We start from the raw sequence: 16,645 nt of genomic DNA on the forward strand, positions 1-16,645 counted from the left end.
GAACGGAAATAGTTAGAACGAAACATAGGAAGCGATAAAGGCCGTATTCTTTGAAAACGTTCATTTGGCACACTATCTAACACCCCTTTATCCCTCTCACGCACCATTGTGATCGAGGCCATCGCGGACGGAAGTGTCCCTCTCGAGACTTCCTGCTTGTCCTCGACGAGGACCCGCAGTGCCAGTTGCTCCATCCTGGATCTGCTTGATCCTTCATGCACACTCTCGCCGTTTTCCATCACTTGTTACCGAATATATTCAACGTATTCGCTCGAACGTGTTTTTTTTTAAGATGTTTTTCTCTCGTTTTTCGTTTCTCGTCTTTCTCTTTTCCTCGTTTAATTATGATTTTTTTTTTCTTTTGATTTCTTTTTTTTTTTTTTCGTTTTTTTTTCTCTCGCCGGTTACTCCGCAAGTCAAAAGAAGGATTCGAACTGAAAGTTGGCCGGAGAATTGTGGGTTTGGAGGCTGCGTTCGCGTTCTCCTGGCCACGTTGCTTTCGGCTGCCACGCCCAAACTTCTCTGGCCCGTGATAATGCGCCGTAGAGAACGTCAGCTGTTATTACACGCTGATATTTTCACCATATTTTCACGGATAAACGTTTTATATTGTTCTTATCATATAATTGAGAAATTAGCCGCAATAATCAATCGGTTGCTATAACGAATTAATATTTAATTAACTTTTTTTTTTTTCTTTTTACATTACTTCGGGTAGATTTTTTTTTCTTTCCTCTCTTTTTATCTGATACATATAATAACGATAAATTTAAATCAATTTGAATTTGAAATGAATCTGAAACGAATTAAAAAATTTGTAAAATACTTTTCTACCGAGGCAATAACAACAGGGGGGGAAAAACAACCCCTTGATCGGCCAAGAGAACGCGATAAAAATAAGTTCGATAAAGGAGGAATGATCGTGGTTGCCGGAAGGATCCTTCGATTGGTCCTGTATAAAGGATATTCCGGCAAAGGGGTTACAAACATATATTATAATGAATCGGCACCTGATAGTGCGCTACCAAAACACATAGATCGATATACATAGAGATCGATAATAATGTTTGTAATTATAACGGTAATAATAACAACAATAATAACAAGATAAGAATAGAACGATAATAATAATAATTCGAACGTCGGAATCACAGAAGCAACAAAAGTAAAGAAACAAATGAACATACCGGTTAACGATGAAAATCAGTGGTTGGAGGATGCCGATATCTGGGCGTAGAACGAAACGACGGTGGGTTAATGTTTTTTTTTTTTCGTTTTAATTAGTTTTTTTTTTTTCTTTAATGGAGAGTTATTTTTTTTTTTTTTTAAATATTATCTATATCGCTAAATTTTCATTTCGTTGTTATCTCGTTTTGATGCCCGTTTCTTTGTTCTATTCCGTTTTTCAATTTTTGTTTCTTTAAACGACGTGTGCGTGTTTCGTTTTCCCGTTTTTTATCTTTCTTTTTTTATTTCGTTTTGTTCGTTTATTATTTTTATTATTTATTTATCCTTCTGAACCGTATTTATGCGTATTTATCCGTGTTTTTATAATTTTATTCGATTTTTTATCAAGTTTTATCGAGTTTACCGAATTACCAAGACGAATTACCGAGTTTTTAAGTTTTCCTCAAGATATCTTTTTTTTTTTTTTTTGCACTTTCTCCAATCGATAACGATGAATTACAGTCTATATTTTATAAAAAAAAAAAACGATTCAACCCTTGGGATACACGTATGTATGACACTTAATTTCTTAATGTATCGACGAAACGAAAGGAAAAAAGAGGGCGAAGAAAACCGCGGAACACACCCTCGAGTCTCTCTTTCACTCCCACCGGCCAACACTATTATATCCGTTTCTCTCCTCCCTCTATCTCTGTTTTTCTCGTCCGAACGTTTGCCTTTTTTCTTTCTTTTTTTCTTTTTTCTTTTTTCTTTTTTCACTCTTCCGTCGAATAAAGAAGATCTTCCAGATGACGATTCGTTGCCTCGATATTATTATACACCAATCTCGTTAATGATTGACACACTGAATTTATCTTCGTGGAGAACCGGCGACGTTGCGTTCAATTATCTCTTTCCTCTTTCCCTTTTTCTCTTTCTTTATTCTTTATTCTTTTTTTTTCTTTTTGTTTTTTTTTTTTTTTTTAAGCGAAGTTAGAATGGGAACCGCGTGCGCGTCGATCGAGATCAATCTTCGAGAAGCTGACTGTTCCAGGGGGTGAAAGGAGACAGTAGATAAGGTTTCGGGAAGGACGGTCGAAATGGACGAACGAAACCATAAGATCCCCGCCAGAAGACGCACGTGAAGAAAAGTGTGTCCAATCCAAATATATATTCTTGACTTAATTTCTTCCTTTGTTGACGACCGATCGATTCGTACTTCGATTATTTCGTTTTTTTTTTACTCGTAGCTTCTATTATTTCGTTTCGATTATTTCGTTTTTTTTTTGCTCTTGTTTCTGCTTCGATTATTCTTTATTTTATTTTCTTTTTTTTTTTTTTCGTTTTTTTTTCTCGTGTATTAAAACCCGGATCGGAAGATGTGTTGTGCGTGGACACACACGACGTTTTTTTTTTCTCGATTAAAGTATTTTTCGTTGACACGTGGGCGGGATAAAGCAAGAATGATTAATCGGTGAGGACGATTCTATATATGTACCAACGATACGAACGTATTTGTCGAATTAAAGGGTCAGAAATGAAGATATACAAGCAAATAGTAAGAATGTTGCGGGTATAACGGTGTCTACAACGCAATGCCTTTATGTGGTGCGGTAACTAAACTGACGGAGCCAGGCCCTGCCGCCAATCGCTGCACCCTCTGCTGCCCGCTATCACCACCGCCCCCGACGCTACTAGTTCTGCCTAGGCTAGAGGGGTGGGAGCTGCGAGGAGGATAGAGGTCGAAAGAAACGATCAAGGAAAACCCGTTGGACAGAGCAGGATCGACGAGCGTGGCGGAATGTACGCAGGCGCCGAAAAGAGGCAATGACTGCACCCTCTCCCTGGATCACTACCACCGAGCTATCTCGTGGCACGCCACCTTTCGATGGAGGGGTTGCGATGGCGGCGTATACACGCCGGGAGAAGTGGTGGTGGAAACGGTTAAGGAAAAAATAAAAAATAAAAAAAGAGAAAGAAAAAGGAAAGGAAAAAGAAGGATAAAAATATAAATAGGGGAACGGAAGTCGAAGGGAAGGGAGAAGAAAGCGTGGAATGGAAATGTTCGAAGAAATCAAACGAGAAACTGTATCTTCTCTGGACACCCTGGCCGAGTGCTCGTCGACGCGATTCGGGAGATGGAAAACCGGGGCACGAAGAGTGGCGAGGGAGAGGCGGAGAAAAATGCGCGAGGCGAGGGGCGGAATCTACGCAGGCGTCGAATAACGGAGGAGCAAGTAATCCCTTGCTTCGAAATCGTCGTGACGTTAACTCGTTAAGTGTGAAAAGTCGCAGGGATGTAACCACGGATGTGGATTTATTATTTCGTCGGGCAAAATTCTGCGACAAAACGCGTACATACTTTTTTTTTATGAGAAATATTAATTTATATTAACGATAATAAATTGTAGACACACAATTTTCAAGTTCGATAATTTTTTTGAACAAATATATATAGAAAAATTCGATGAAAAGAAGAGTTAGAAAAGTTGGTAGACGGAAGCATACATGTCGGATAGAAATAAAAATGAGAAGATTACTCTTTGAAATCTCTGGATCATTACGATCAGTACTTTACGAAGGCTGTAAAGACAAAGAAGTAGAAAAAGAAAAACGAAATCGAGGATAGTTGCGAGGCACGCAGGCGCTGCGGAAGGGTCGTGAACAATGGCTGCTCCCTCCGGAGATCCTCTGGACCTTGCAACCATCGATACTGATTGAAAGAAAACTCTCAAATAATATATATGCAAGGGAGAAAGAAAGAAAGGAATAAGAAGATTGAAAACGAGTTAATGGACACAGCTGTTGATTGAACGATTGTAAGTGAAACGAAAATTTTGAAAGGAAAAAAAAAAAAAAGACTATTTAACATAATAGAATATTTAAAATAATAGGATAATTTTCATTCTGCCAGATGGCAGAAAAAGGCAGTAAAGACAGATTGAGATCAGGGAAAAGCTAGATGATCCGAAAAAAAGGTACTAATTGCGAATTCGAGTGAAGCCTGATGATTCTCTCGCAGACAAGATTCTTTCGCAGAAAGAAGTTCAAGCGTCGTTGTTTCAACAACGTTTCTACAAAAACCTACTAAAAAGTAGAGGGAGGGAAAAAATGAAAGATAATAGAAAAGAAGAAAAGAAAAGAAAAACATTAACATGTAGATACAATTGGAAAAATGATAAATTTGTCGTGAAAATATATTTGAATATTTCGTGGGAGCAGTTTCGTCTCGCTGTCGCGGTTCGAGAGACAGGGGTTGAATTCGAGGGGGAAAAGAAAAAATGGCTAGACGTGCGGGGGAGGGCACGTGCGCAAGCGCTGCACTCGAGGGATAGAGAAGAAGGGGTGGATATTCAGGGTCCACGAACAAGAGAAAGAAAGAAAGAAGTGGAGTGGAGGCTTGAAAAGGAGAAACGAGTGGAGGAGAGAGGGTTGGTAGAGCCCGTGCAGAGCTCGAGAACGCAGGCGCCACGTTGAAAATGGAAACCGTCGTCCCAGGGGTTGACCTCCCTCTTGTGCGAGAGAGCTTTTCGACCGTGCGAATGCGGCCAAATTTCGCCGTCCCTTTACCACATAGTTCATCCACATTCCCCTCTTTTTAACCATCCTCCCTCCCCTCTTTTAACGTGCACGGATATTCAACAAATTTTCCACAAAGTTAAACTCGAACCGGGATTCGATATTCAAAATCCGACAATTCGCTTTTTTTTCCCCCTTTTTCCCCCCTCCCCTTCCCTCGTTGAATATAATAATCGTTTTAACTTCTCGACTTCTGTTTACTCCCGTCCTCTGCCTCCTCTTTTTTTCTTTCCTCTTTTTCGTTGTAGACACAAGATATTAGAGGCCTCGAATTGAATCCCCCTCCATTTTTTTGTGGGAACCCTAGCTACCTGGAGGAGCTACTGCATTCATCACGGGATATTGTAACGCTACCCCCGGTGGAATCTTGAGAAGACACGTGCTGCATAAATGGATCCACGTGCCTCAGGTATCGGTTAATCATACAATAGATGCACCGATAATGAAACTTTAACGAAAGAATAAAAATCAAATAAAACGTTTCCTATCCCAACACTTTTGCCTTTCAATTTCTACTTAATAAAAGATACTATAATATAATAAAAAAAACATCCATCTAAAGGGAAACGTGAATGCATAATTTATAAATCGTATCTCCATTTTCTAACGTGTACAAACGAGCCAAATCATAATGTGCACTTGATCGACGTTTATCTTATTTAGGATCGAGTCCAAACGAGGAAAGTATCAATCGATAGTAGGGACGTAGTGTGCAACCCAACGCGAATATCATTTTCACTGGAACGACGCGGTAGTCAATGTTAATGAACACCCCTGCGAAGAGCGTTCGCTAATGACTCGGGCCCGGAATTACGAACGTGAATCGATCATCGCGGTGGAAATAATTGGTTTGCTCGTCACATTTCGCCCGTTACATTTGCAACGCGAGAGATACAAGATACGTGGATGAAAAAGAGTCGCGCTGAGAAAAGAGCTGCCCCAGAAGGGGTCGAAAGAAAGCACGAATGCAGCGAGGTAGGGGAGAGACGAAAAAAATGAGGGGATGATAATCTAATGGTAAATAGCATGCATACGAGGACGGGCAACAGCGTAGACTGCGAAAATCTATTCTATCGTGTCCCCCAATTGAATGCTGGGGAGGGGGAAATTTTTCGAATCAGAATCTTAAATTTAATTCTTAACAATTATCGATCCGAAGAATCGAAACGATGAATAAGAAAATAACGCGAAATAATACTCGTTTCGTAATTCTACGCATCAAAATCGATGGATAAGAAAATTAAGAGATTAAAGTATCATTAAACTCGGGGTTCGATGAAAATTGACAATTGATATAAAAAAAAAGAAAAAAAGTAGGCAGACAGAAATAGGGGAGACGGCAGCATCGCATAATTCCCGAATCCCGTCTCGGCCAATTTATAACGCTCCTCCTCTTTGTCCCAAACTTCCGTTTGTCGAGTATCCTGGGAACAGGCAGAGTAGTACGTAGTCCAATTGCCCCCCCTTGCTACGCCATTGGGCGTGGGGTGGCGAGAGGAGCTCGGTGCCCAACGGCACAGGGGTTTCGAATATCGATCTCTCGCGTTCTCCTAGTCATTCACTCTCTCTTCTACACTTCCACTCCGCTCTCTCTTTCTCCTCGTTTCTCTCCCTCCACCGTTGCACGGAGCTCGGCTGCGAACAACTCGAGGGGGAGGGCGGCGGAGAGGGGCGAGGGAAGGAAGGGTTCACCAGGAAGTCCCAGCCAAAGCCCAGGAGCGGAGGACATTCACCAGTCGAACAAACACACGCACATGCACCCACCACCGATGCGAAACTTTGCCCGGACCGCAGCCCTTCAACCTTCAAATTTCACCATTTTTTTTTCCCATTCTTCTCTGATTCCGCATCGGCTTCGCGGTTTTATCCAATCTCTTCGGAAATAGAGCACAAGATGTTTCTAGGTGCACGTGATCGGGGAGGATATTTGTTTTTTGTGTCGAGTAAGATCGTGTGACACGGTTCGACAAAATTCGGGAAATTCGATGATGAAATGACAATCGTGTCCTCCCTACAATCGAATCGTGAATCACGAAGTTTGGATATAAATATTTCATCGAACACAAAAGTTTCCAATGTATCTGAAAATTATGCAAGTGGGTTGATTAAACGCGGTTACGCGTTGATGAATCACGGAGAATTATTTGGAAATCTTTTTAGGATAGCTTCCATAATTTTATCCCTTCTCTCCTTGATGACGCGCCATATTTGCGTTTGCTCAGCCGGGAGCCGGGTCAAAGATAAATATGCGTGACTTAAGCCCGTTTCGCATGTTGCGCGAAATCCGTACGCGTATATCCGGGAACGAGGTTGCACACGTGCAAGGGAGGCTGCATCTATGCAGCCTTCTTGATAATCGAGCTGCGGTTACGTATGCGTATTACGTGTAGCTCCACAACCGCGGTTCCGCCCTCGTTAACCGCTCTCGTTCCCGAACTCCGAGAAATTGCGGATCTTTCGTTTCATAAAAAAAAAAAAAACAAAATTATGATGTACGGTTCGAATGGATATTTAAAAATTATGATTCTTACTCTTCTTCTTGATCGTTATATCGGTACGAAGAAAAAAAGGAAGAATAAACGGGCAAATATTTGCGACGGAAGAGAGCGATCGATCTTCCTGCCATCATCATCGGCTGATGGATTGTGTTTCAGGGGGGAGGAGAGGGAGGAGAGAGTAAAATCCTCAGCTTTTATCCAACTGAAATATAATACCACGTGTTACAACGTTGATACTTTATCTATCCTTCTTTTTCTCCGTATCTTTCCCATGCTGTTCGTTAAAGAACTTGTGCATATAGTTCTATGAACTTTCATCAACGTGACTTGGAACGATCGACGTAATCAAGGTTGAGACACGCGAGACACGTCGTGGTCGAAGGGAAAAACGAAAAGAAACAGGGTGCAGGGACATCGTATCGATTCAACAAACCAAGGAAACCAACGCGTGGATTCGCCACTACCGGTGTCGTCCAGTCGGCCAGGCAAGAGAGGTTGAGAGGATCGTGTGGACCACATTAGGGATTCGATTCGAGTCATGTCCGACGGAACAGGTACGTATAACTGTGCGCCAGATTCGATTCTTAGAGAGTTACTGCTGATAAGCTCGAAATTCGGTTCCGTGACCGAAGCGCGAGGCACGTAACATCGCGCCACCACCGTCTGTTCCGCGTGATCTTCACATCTTCACACAACACCGTTTTATGCATCAACGTGTTCCTATATCCATCCTGACATCCATTTCCCAATGGATCTTATGCGATCCGTCAAGTCGATCGAATCTCCGAGTTAAGAAGCAGTCACGCAACAAACTCGACTCGCTTATTGCACTTTGACATTTGCCAAGTGTTCCTCTTTAAAGACCAGTCAATCTCACGGAAGATATAGATAGCCGGAGGAATAATTTTTCAGTCGGTTTCCCGCTGGCGGCTTTCAAATTCTTAGCTATATTCTTTATATATTCTTTCCGTGTTTTTCCATTGCTATGATTAGATACTTCGGAGGTGTTTTTTTTCTTTTTCTCTCTTGACCTGACTTCCGTTTTCACAAAAGAAGAACGAGAATAAAGTAGGAGAAATCTTGTTTATAATGTCGTAGAACTTGAGAAGAAGAATGATAACGATCGAAATTCAATGATGCGTGTTACTTTCTAGTGTGTCCTTTCTCTCTTTATTCCTCACGCTCGCTATCCTTGATCGTTCCTGACGCTTTTCTACCCGCTCTCTTTGTTCCCCCTTTCTAATTGCTCTTCTCGACCACCTCGACGACAACATCAGTTCTACCAACATCCTCAGACCTCTTTTCCCTCCAATTTTCCAGGAATTTTCTCTTTTTTCTCTCTCTCTCTCTCACTTGCGCAATCGTAATTGCGGCGTGGCAATGTGCCACAGACATTTGTCCAAATTATACAAAGTTTTCCTTTGGAGAGAAAGATGAAAATTATCCCGATTGGTGAATTATCAACCGATATCATCGAATCGTTCGATGGATTTTCCACGAAACGAGAATTTCTCATTAATTTTTATCTTCTTGGAAATGGTTAATCGATCGAGCCACTACCATTGACTGATTACACAAAGTTCACGTGACAATATAACCGAGTTCTGCGTCAATCGGTGAATCATTGATAACGGAATTGCGCAATGGAAAGTCACTATAGCCCGACTGACAGCCCCTAATTTTCCTTTTTCTCTTCCTACCTTCCTTTCGTCCCTTCTTGGCTATAGGCGCGCAACTTTTAGCCATCGAACGTGTCATTTACCGGCACCGTGCTGGACTGCATGGAAATAGATATCGAACAATCCTGATTTAGAAATCCGCACGCGACGCGTTATATGCCTCTCCCCTCTCCCCTGATAAAGAATAATGCATAAGAGAACGAAGTTGAACTTCGGATACGGCGACGCGACGTGGTACACGTCCAAGACGTGACGTGTACCTTTGCCTTGTCTCTGGTTTCTTCCGTCTTCGTGTACGCGACACGTGGATAAATCCGATAGTGTAACAATTCTGCTTTTCCTCGAATCGTTAACAACACAGAAGGAGAGGGGGGGGAGAGAAAATGGAGAGATAAAAGATGAAACGAATTTTCAGCGTTTGAAATCAGTTTCATCGTTCGATTCAAATCAGAGGTGAGTTTTCGTGACGGGGAGAAACAGCTCTTTAACCATCGTTCGTTCCCACGAGCGGAAAATTGCGACGAGCAAGGATTATTCCGTTTTTAGAAAAGATATCAGCGGTTTGCAAATTTGCGGGATCAACATCAAAAGTAAATTGCCGGATGGACTAACTCCCCTCCTCTTCATTTAGATTTCGATCAACTGGCATCTCGTGACCGCAAACGACTTCGATCGTTTCGCTCGAAAACCTCGTTCTAGAGATCTCTGACGCGTGGCAGCCACGCGAATTCCCGCCAATCTCGTCCGATTGAACCGCGCGAAATCACGAACACAAGAGAGATTCCTCGCACGAGAACCGACACGGGAATTAACCTAACGTGCTGATCCACGGAACGATCAGACCTTACTCACGTAGGTGGTAACACCCGCCATAAAAGGTAGGTAAACCCAAAGGGAAGTCAGTCTGTTCCCGCGTCTTCTGCTCGGTGGATCTGTTCTCTTCGAGGATGGATCCGTTGGAGCATACTAGCCTTTATCAAAGAGCTGGTCAGATTATTTCTTTCTTTCTTTCTTTTTTTAAATCGATTCGTTCCTTTTAATATTGTTATATTTTTCGGAAAATCTTCCGATCGTGCACGGGAAATTCAAAGAGAATTTATCATTGCGCAGAGAGCGAAGACAGCGACGCAGAAGGAGGGCTGGGCAACGTGAACAAGATGATAATACGACCGCCAGGGCATAGCGGGAAGGCGAAGAAAGGACACATCTGCTTCGACGCCTCGTTCGAAACCGGCAACTTGGGCAGGGTGGATCTTATCTCGGAATTCGAGTACGATCTGTTCATCAGGCCGGACACTTGCAACCCGCGACTTCGTATGTGGTTCAATTTCACGGTGGACAACGTGAAGACTGACCAACGAGTGATCTTCAACATTGTTAACATATCGAAGAGCGCGAATCTGTTTCGAAATGGGATGACACCGTTGGTAAAGAGTAGCAGTAGATCGAAATGGCAAAGAATTCCCAGGGATCAAGTGAGTCATCGTCGAATAGAAGGAATAAATGTGGAGATATATATCGAAAGTGCGATTTTTATCCTAGGTTTTCTACTACAAATCGGCGCAACATCAAAACCATTACGTCCTCAGTTTCGCATTTTCTTTCGACCGTGAGGAGGACGTGTATCAATTCGCCTTGACGTATCCGTACTCGTACAGCCGTTATTTGGCACATCTGGATAATCTTTGCACCAGATTAACGTACACGAAGAGAGAAACTATAGCCACGTCGATACAAAAGAGGAAGATCGAGTTGGTCACGATAACTTCGAATCTGGACGACGTTCAAGATCGTTCGAGAAAGGTGGTGGTTGTCCTCGCAAGGGTGTATCCAGGCGAATCACCCTCCTCGTTCGTTTGCCAAGGTCTAATGGACTTTCTGGTCAGTTCCCACCCCATCGCCCAAGTGTTGAGGGATTACATCGTTTTCAAGATAGTGCCAATGTTAAATCCCGATGGTGTATTTCTTGGTAATTATAGGTAAATATATGTATAGACAATTTTTCTTTCTTTCGACAATAAGACGAGTAAAAAGTAAAAAGTTATCTTGTTGAAGATCCACCTTAATGGGGGCCGATTTAAATCGCTCGTGGAACAAAATATCTGAATGGCTTCATCCTGCATTGGTAGCAATTAAACCGATATTGAAGAATCTCGATAAGAATTCCCTCACGCCGTTAGATTGCGTCTTGGATTTGCACGCTCATACAAACGCAACAGGGATTTTCGTTTATGGAAACACCTACGACGATGTGTACAGGTATCTTCGACCGTTCTTTTGATTTTTTTTTTTTAAATAGACTCCTGCCTTTATTTCCATTTATATACGACACTATCTAATCAATGGCTGTCAGCCTCTCAGGTACGAAAGACACATCGTGTTACCGAAATTATTGGCGCAGCACGTTGAAGACTATGAAATAGAAAACACGATGTACAATCAGGATCCTCATAAGGCTGGAACTGCACGTCGTTATCTGTGTTCTATTCTGAAGGAACACGTGAATTGCTATAGCATCGAGGTATCGATGTACGGATACAATAGAAAAGCGATGCCTGGAATATTCCCATATACCGAGGAAGGATGTATCCTTTAATATATATATATACTTCTATTTTCTTCACGAGTAGATTATTTTCCGTATAAATAACTTTCTTTTATAATTTGGAAAGTTCTCGTTTCCAACAGTCCTATCTTAAGAATCGTGGTAATTTAACACTCGATGAAATTGTAGAATCTGGAATAATACGAAAAAATAAGTTGAAACATCGTGTTCAATGTTTGATAATAATCCGATAAATTTGAAACTGGTTAACAAAATTTAGAGTGCCACGATGCAAGTGCAACATCTCGACAAAGATAATTAATCGAAAAACAAGCCGTCGTCTTAAGGGCGTTCTTCACAAATGGAGAACCGCTGTTAACCCGGCCGTTTATTCTACCTCGCCCCCGTTTTTCGAAGGAAAATTAAGCAAAGTGCCGTTGAATAATTTATATCACGTTCAATTAAAGTTAAAGGGCTCGCATTAAAAAGTTTTACTATCAATCGATTATCTGACGCTCAACGTAGGCCTCTGGAGGATCAATCGATGACTTGACTAGCCGATTAAATCACAGATTACAGATTAGGACGCAATCTTGCCCGCGTCTTCCTAGAATATTACAAATTAATGGGTATCATCCCGACTGGGCTTCCCGATCAACCATCCACCAAACGAACGAGACAGTCACGGCCGAGGCATCGCATTCTTAGGGAACCTAGGCCAAAGACTTGCAGGAAACCGGCGCCTATACACCTTGCCAGCATTCACGAGTAATTTAAATCGCACCGTTCCCTTCAAAATCAATTCAATAATACAGAAAATTCACCGTTTCTTTCCTTTCCTTTCGTCTCACTTTTATCTTGAGAAAACTTTCCAACTCTGACTTTCGATTAAATCGTAACGCAAGAGTCGAATCGAGCATTGCCGCTAATTCTAAGATTCTTTGTATCTTCTTCACGAGCAAAAAAATGAACAAGTTAGATGACTGGCGAATTGTGACTGGCAGGTACTTTCAAGAGGAGACAGAGATGGCCGCGAGCGGCGGTTGTCGATCGATGAGCGGCACGCGGATGAGCCAGCTTGGGACCGGAACTGGAAGTGGAACGGGCGTCGGCGGGTGCAGGAACCGGAGCTACAGGTTCCGGAGCCCCGGGGCACCGCTCGACAGGGTGCAGGCCCTGTCCAGACATCCCGCCGAGCCGAGGCTCACCATTATCGATTTCAATCAGCTGACAAGGGGCGGTTTGGAACTTGCTACCAGCAAGAACAGGGCAAAGGTCGCTCGAAAAGCCGTGAAATCGAACAGATATCTTCTATGAGCTTATTCTCGTTAATCGATAGATAAATTTGATTCTTCGAGACAATTTGAAATTCGTGAAAATTCTTTTCGTTAAAAATCTTCGTAATAATATTCTCGAAATTTTTAAACGATAGATTCCTAGAAAAAAAGAATAATGTAATTAAGAAGCGTGTGTAATGTGATCGTATCATCAACGATTGTATAAGTTTCGTAAAAAAGTTTTTTTACGCAGTGTATGTAGGTTAACAACTATCTCCGTATAAAAATAAAATTGATAGATAGCGATATAAAAAGTCGGTAATGGCAACAACGATATGATCCAATGATTCAAGCGCGCGATATCAAATCATAAAGGATTGATTTATAGGGTTGTTACGTTCTTCTGATGCCGTACACGCGTCATTTTTCCTTTTTTTTTACGTACTTTCCAGAATACCCGTTGATTTTATTCGTCAAGAAAAATCTCTATAAATATGTTTATGCTTTTTTAATTTAAAAATAATAATGATAATCGAGGATCATATTATAATTTAAAATTATCACTATAAAATAAATATATATAAACGTTAAGAAATAAAAGAATAAAAACATGCACAATCTCTTTTAGTTTCTGTTACATTAATTACATGAAAACAATACCCCCAAACGAGACACATTTTAGTCTATTCGCTAATCATAACATTTGATTTTCTGTGTCTTAAAACAAAAATTTATATCTCAGAAAAGAAAGTAAAATATTCAAATAAAATTTCTTATGTTATAATGATAGATAATACGGTAATCTCGTCTAAGGGTTTTTCCACATCCACTCGTCTCTATTATTGAAAGCTTCGTGGAGGAAATCACGAAAAGGACAAAAAAAGAGTGCAAAAGCAACAGCTTTTGCAGATCAACATAATAGAAATTTGTTCACGTACCTGAATGCGAGAATTACTTTTCCTAAAACTCAAGTAACCCGCGGGCTTGTTGCACGCGCATTGGATGGACAGAAGACGCAGGTACTACGGGATCTGTACACTTAATCAGGTACGGATCTAAATATACGTTAACTGATCGCGATCGTATCCGTACATTGAGCATATGACAAACAGGAAAGCCGGGATAATGATTATCGAACGGGCTATTCGTCAATCACAACAAACCAATCAACGAATGATTCCTTTTTTTCTTTTATATACGGATTTCTTTCGTTTCTTCTATCTTTCTTTTTTTTCCTTTTCTATACGTGACCAAATGATATATTCAAAAAAAGTTGTCCGTTGTACGCGCTCGCGCACGCTTCTGTATACGTTTGTATACGTGTAATATGCGTGTATATGCAGGTGTATACGTGATGGGAATTAACGTGATCACGTACATATATGGTTGCATGTATATCACCGGTGTATGAACGTGTCGCGCGCAACCTTTTTAAAATATATTATTATGCATGTATACATATATGTGTGTGTACTCGTGTATGTATGTGTATCAACGTGTCAATCAATCGGAACTGAAGAATGAACTAAAACGGAAAGAAATGAAACTATAGCGAAAGAAGGGAGCAGATAAGCGGCCAGTAGCTCTTCTACTCCTGGGCTCGAGACGGAACTGGCCCGTGGGCCGTTCCGCTCAACACCACTTCCACTCTTCTCCCTCTACAACCTCCCCAGCTAACCCATTCCCTAAACTTCCCCACTCCAACCCCCCAAAACCCCCTACCTTCGTTTCAACCTCCTCCACTCCCCTAATCTAGTATCCAGTGCGACCACCGAGCCGTCCGGTACTTCGGGGTTGGATGATACTAGGGCGGTGGTCGTTGAACCAAGTATATAGACGAGTTGTCTGCGTCGTACTGGTTGCGCAGGGAAGCCTGTTTGTCTCTTTCTCTATCCCTTTTTTTGTATCCTCGTTCTATCCCTCGTTTCAGTTTGCTTCGCACCCCCCAGCTCGTAATTTGCATTTTCCTATCTCTTCCTCAATTTCCTTTCTTTCTCTCTCCATTATTTTCCCCTCTTTTCTCTCTGTTTCTCCAATCTCATTCCCAATATAATCTCACTTTATTTCTGTCTTTTTTCTTCTCCACAATTCGCCATTCTTTATTTTTCCTTTTAATACTTCTTTTTTCATTGTTTTTTCAATTTCATTCCCCCCATCTTTTTTTCTTTTACTTTTTTTTTTCCTTCTCTTTCAATATCTTCGAACTTCTCTTATTCATTTTCTCATTCTTTCCTTCACTTGTGTCCCATTTATCTCTCATACTCTTTCGATTAAGCGTACATTCAAATATTCTTCGAATTCTCCATCTTCGTACAAGTTCTCGCGATCTTGAACATGTCCCCAGGTATAACTAGCGACCTCTATAAAACCGAATAAACACAAGCGGGTTGCGACGGAAAGCTACTATTATGCTCGTGAACTAATAATGAAATAATTCTCATATATTAGAATTAGAGAAACCCTTTGCAAAAAATCTTGCTTCTTGATTTTTTATTGTGTCTTTCTTAAATTGTACTATTAGATAATATCATTTTTTTTCACGAGTTATGTAATTGAAAAGTACTCAAATTTTCAAATATAAAATATAAAAATTTGAACAAAATGGAATTTAATTATTATACCATATAAATTGATTAAAATTTTATTAAGTTATAATTTAAAAATCTTAATAAATCTTGTGTATTATATGATATATTTTGTTTATATTTTTATAGATATTTATGAGATATCTATAATTTTTATTTAAAAAGCATAAACAATTTGCAATATTCAGAAATAATAGAACACAATTACAATACGTATATTGCTAAATTTATAAAATGAGATTAGACTTATATATGAAATCAGACATATCGTGCAATAGCAACCACCTACAATACCGAATAAAGCCGAATTTTCACGAAATCGCGCGATCTACATAGGTACAATGTGGACAGAAACCGACCCTGATTATTCGTACTTAACCCTTTTGCAAATTTTTTTTTACATCTTGCATATAGCAAAGAATTCTATCATTTGAAAGAAAAGCTATATTGTTATAAAAAAATTTCAATTGAATATCTTGCATAAATAACAGAAATTTTAAAAATATATCATAAATGTAAAAAATTTAATTTGGATAACCTATCTAATATATACATATATTTCGTATAATCAATAAAAGGAAGAGATCGGAACTAGTTGCATTCATAAAAATTGATTGGCTTATTGTTGTAAATTTCTTTAGTTTTGAAATAATTATTATTAACATTATTATTAATAAATTTTTATTTAAGACACTATTTTTATATTTTAGAGACAAAAATCAATTTTTAATTTTTATGAATAAAAATAATTTGTTTAAATTTCAATAACAATGAATAAAATATATACGTATATATTATATTAATATGAAATTTTTCTATATATACTCACCGAATACAGCTACGTTATACATTTTCTTGAAGAAGAAACTATTAACTTCATTTGATTGGCGATTTGAACCTTTGAACGTTTTACTACTTGTTTGATTGTATCTCTTAGTGAAATTTTAATACAATGCACCGATACATTGACCGTTAAATTTTTTAATACGCGATTTGAGGTTATATTTTACAAAATTATTTACACTATAGATTGAATAACGATTATACACTTTTGTAATTAAAATTTATATTTAAATTAGAAAAATATTTCATGTACACGTTTTTATATCTATTCGACGAAAATAATTATCAACAATTTTAAAAAATGATTGTAGTTGAACGCAATAACACATTATTGACAATGCTTTTTGTCTGAATATTAACTTCTTTAATCTCATTAAATAATATTCATTGAATTAACATATATATATTATAACAAGACTCTTATAAAAAATAAGCACATTTCGAAATGTATAAAAAAACTAATTTTTATGAA

The 16,645-nt window shown here is 39.6% G+C and overlaps 2 protein-coding genes across 21 annotated transcripts in view; one reads left to right on the forward strand and one right to left on the reverse strand.

Annotated features, from left to right (window-relative positions):
- The window catches only part of LOC108004334 (ELAV-like protein 2), a 39,616-nt gene extending 23,094 nt beyond the window's left edge, over positions 1–16,522 (reverse strand). For 9 of the 19 annotated variants that reach the window (XM_062087326.1, XM_062087320.1, XM_062087324.1 and 6 more), the window contains exon 1: positions 1,188–6,053. The gene's annotated coding sequence lies outside the window, so the exon portion shown is untranslated. Of the gene's footprint in view, positions 1–104; positions 659–1,187; positions 6,054–13,683; positions 14,385–16,159 lie in introns of those variants that run through there. The other 10 variants (XM_062087322.1, XM_062087310.1, XM_062087323.1 and 7 more) reach the window with 4 other exon arrangements.
- Positions 5,023–13,369, forward strand: LOC108004329 (cytosolic carboxypeptidase 6). 2 transcript variants are annotated; one of them, XM_062087303.1, is made up of 8 exons: positions 5,023–5,155; positions 7,547–7,798; positions 10,034–10,398; positions 10,466–10,902; positions 10,979–11,182; positions 11,285–11,508; positions 12,041–12,236; positions 12,473–13,369. In XM_062087303.1, exons 2-8 carry the CDS (start codon positions 7,783–7,785, stop codon positions 12,783–12,785), a joined length of 1,755 nt encoding a protein of 584 aa, XP_061943287.1. In that variant the 5' UTR covers positions 5,023–5,155; positions 7,547–7,782; the 3' UTR covers positions 12,786–13,369. The 2 variants fall into 2 exon arrangements, with proteins under 2 accessions (XP_061943287.1, XP_061943288.1); XM_062087304.1 differs by lacking the exons at positions 5,023–5,155; positions 7,547–7,798 and adding an exon at positions 9,560–9,801.
- Positions 16,523–16,645: the final 123 nt, after the last annotated feature.

Source organism: Apis cerana, linkage group LG1 (genome assembly GCF_029169275.1).
Source record: "Apis cerana isolate GH-2021 linkage group LG1, AcerK_1.0, whole genome shotgun sequence".
In the NCBI taxonomy this organism is placed as follows: domain Eukaryota; kingdom Metazoa; phylum Arthropoda; class Insecta; order Hymenoptera; family Apidae; genus Apis; species Apis cerana.

What these genes read in the sequence shown, in the direction of transcription:
- LOC108004329 (XM_062087303.1), top strand. An exon ending in GTATTTCTTGGTAATTATAG is followed by an intron (nt 10,903 to 10,978) that starts GTAAATATATGT and finishes ATCTTGTTGAAG; the next exon opens with ATCCACCTTAATGGGGGCCG. An exon ending in CCCATATACCGAGGAAGGAT is followed by an intron (nt 11,509 to 12,040) that starts GTATCCTTTAAT and finishes ATTAAATCACAG; the next exon opens with ATTACAGATTAGGACGCAAT.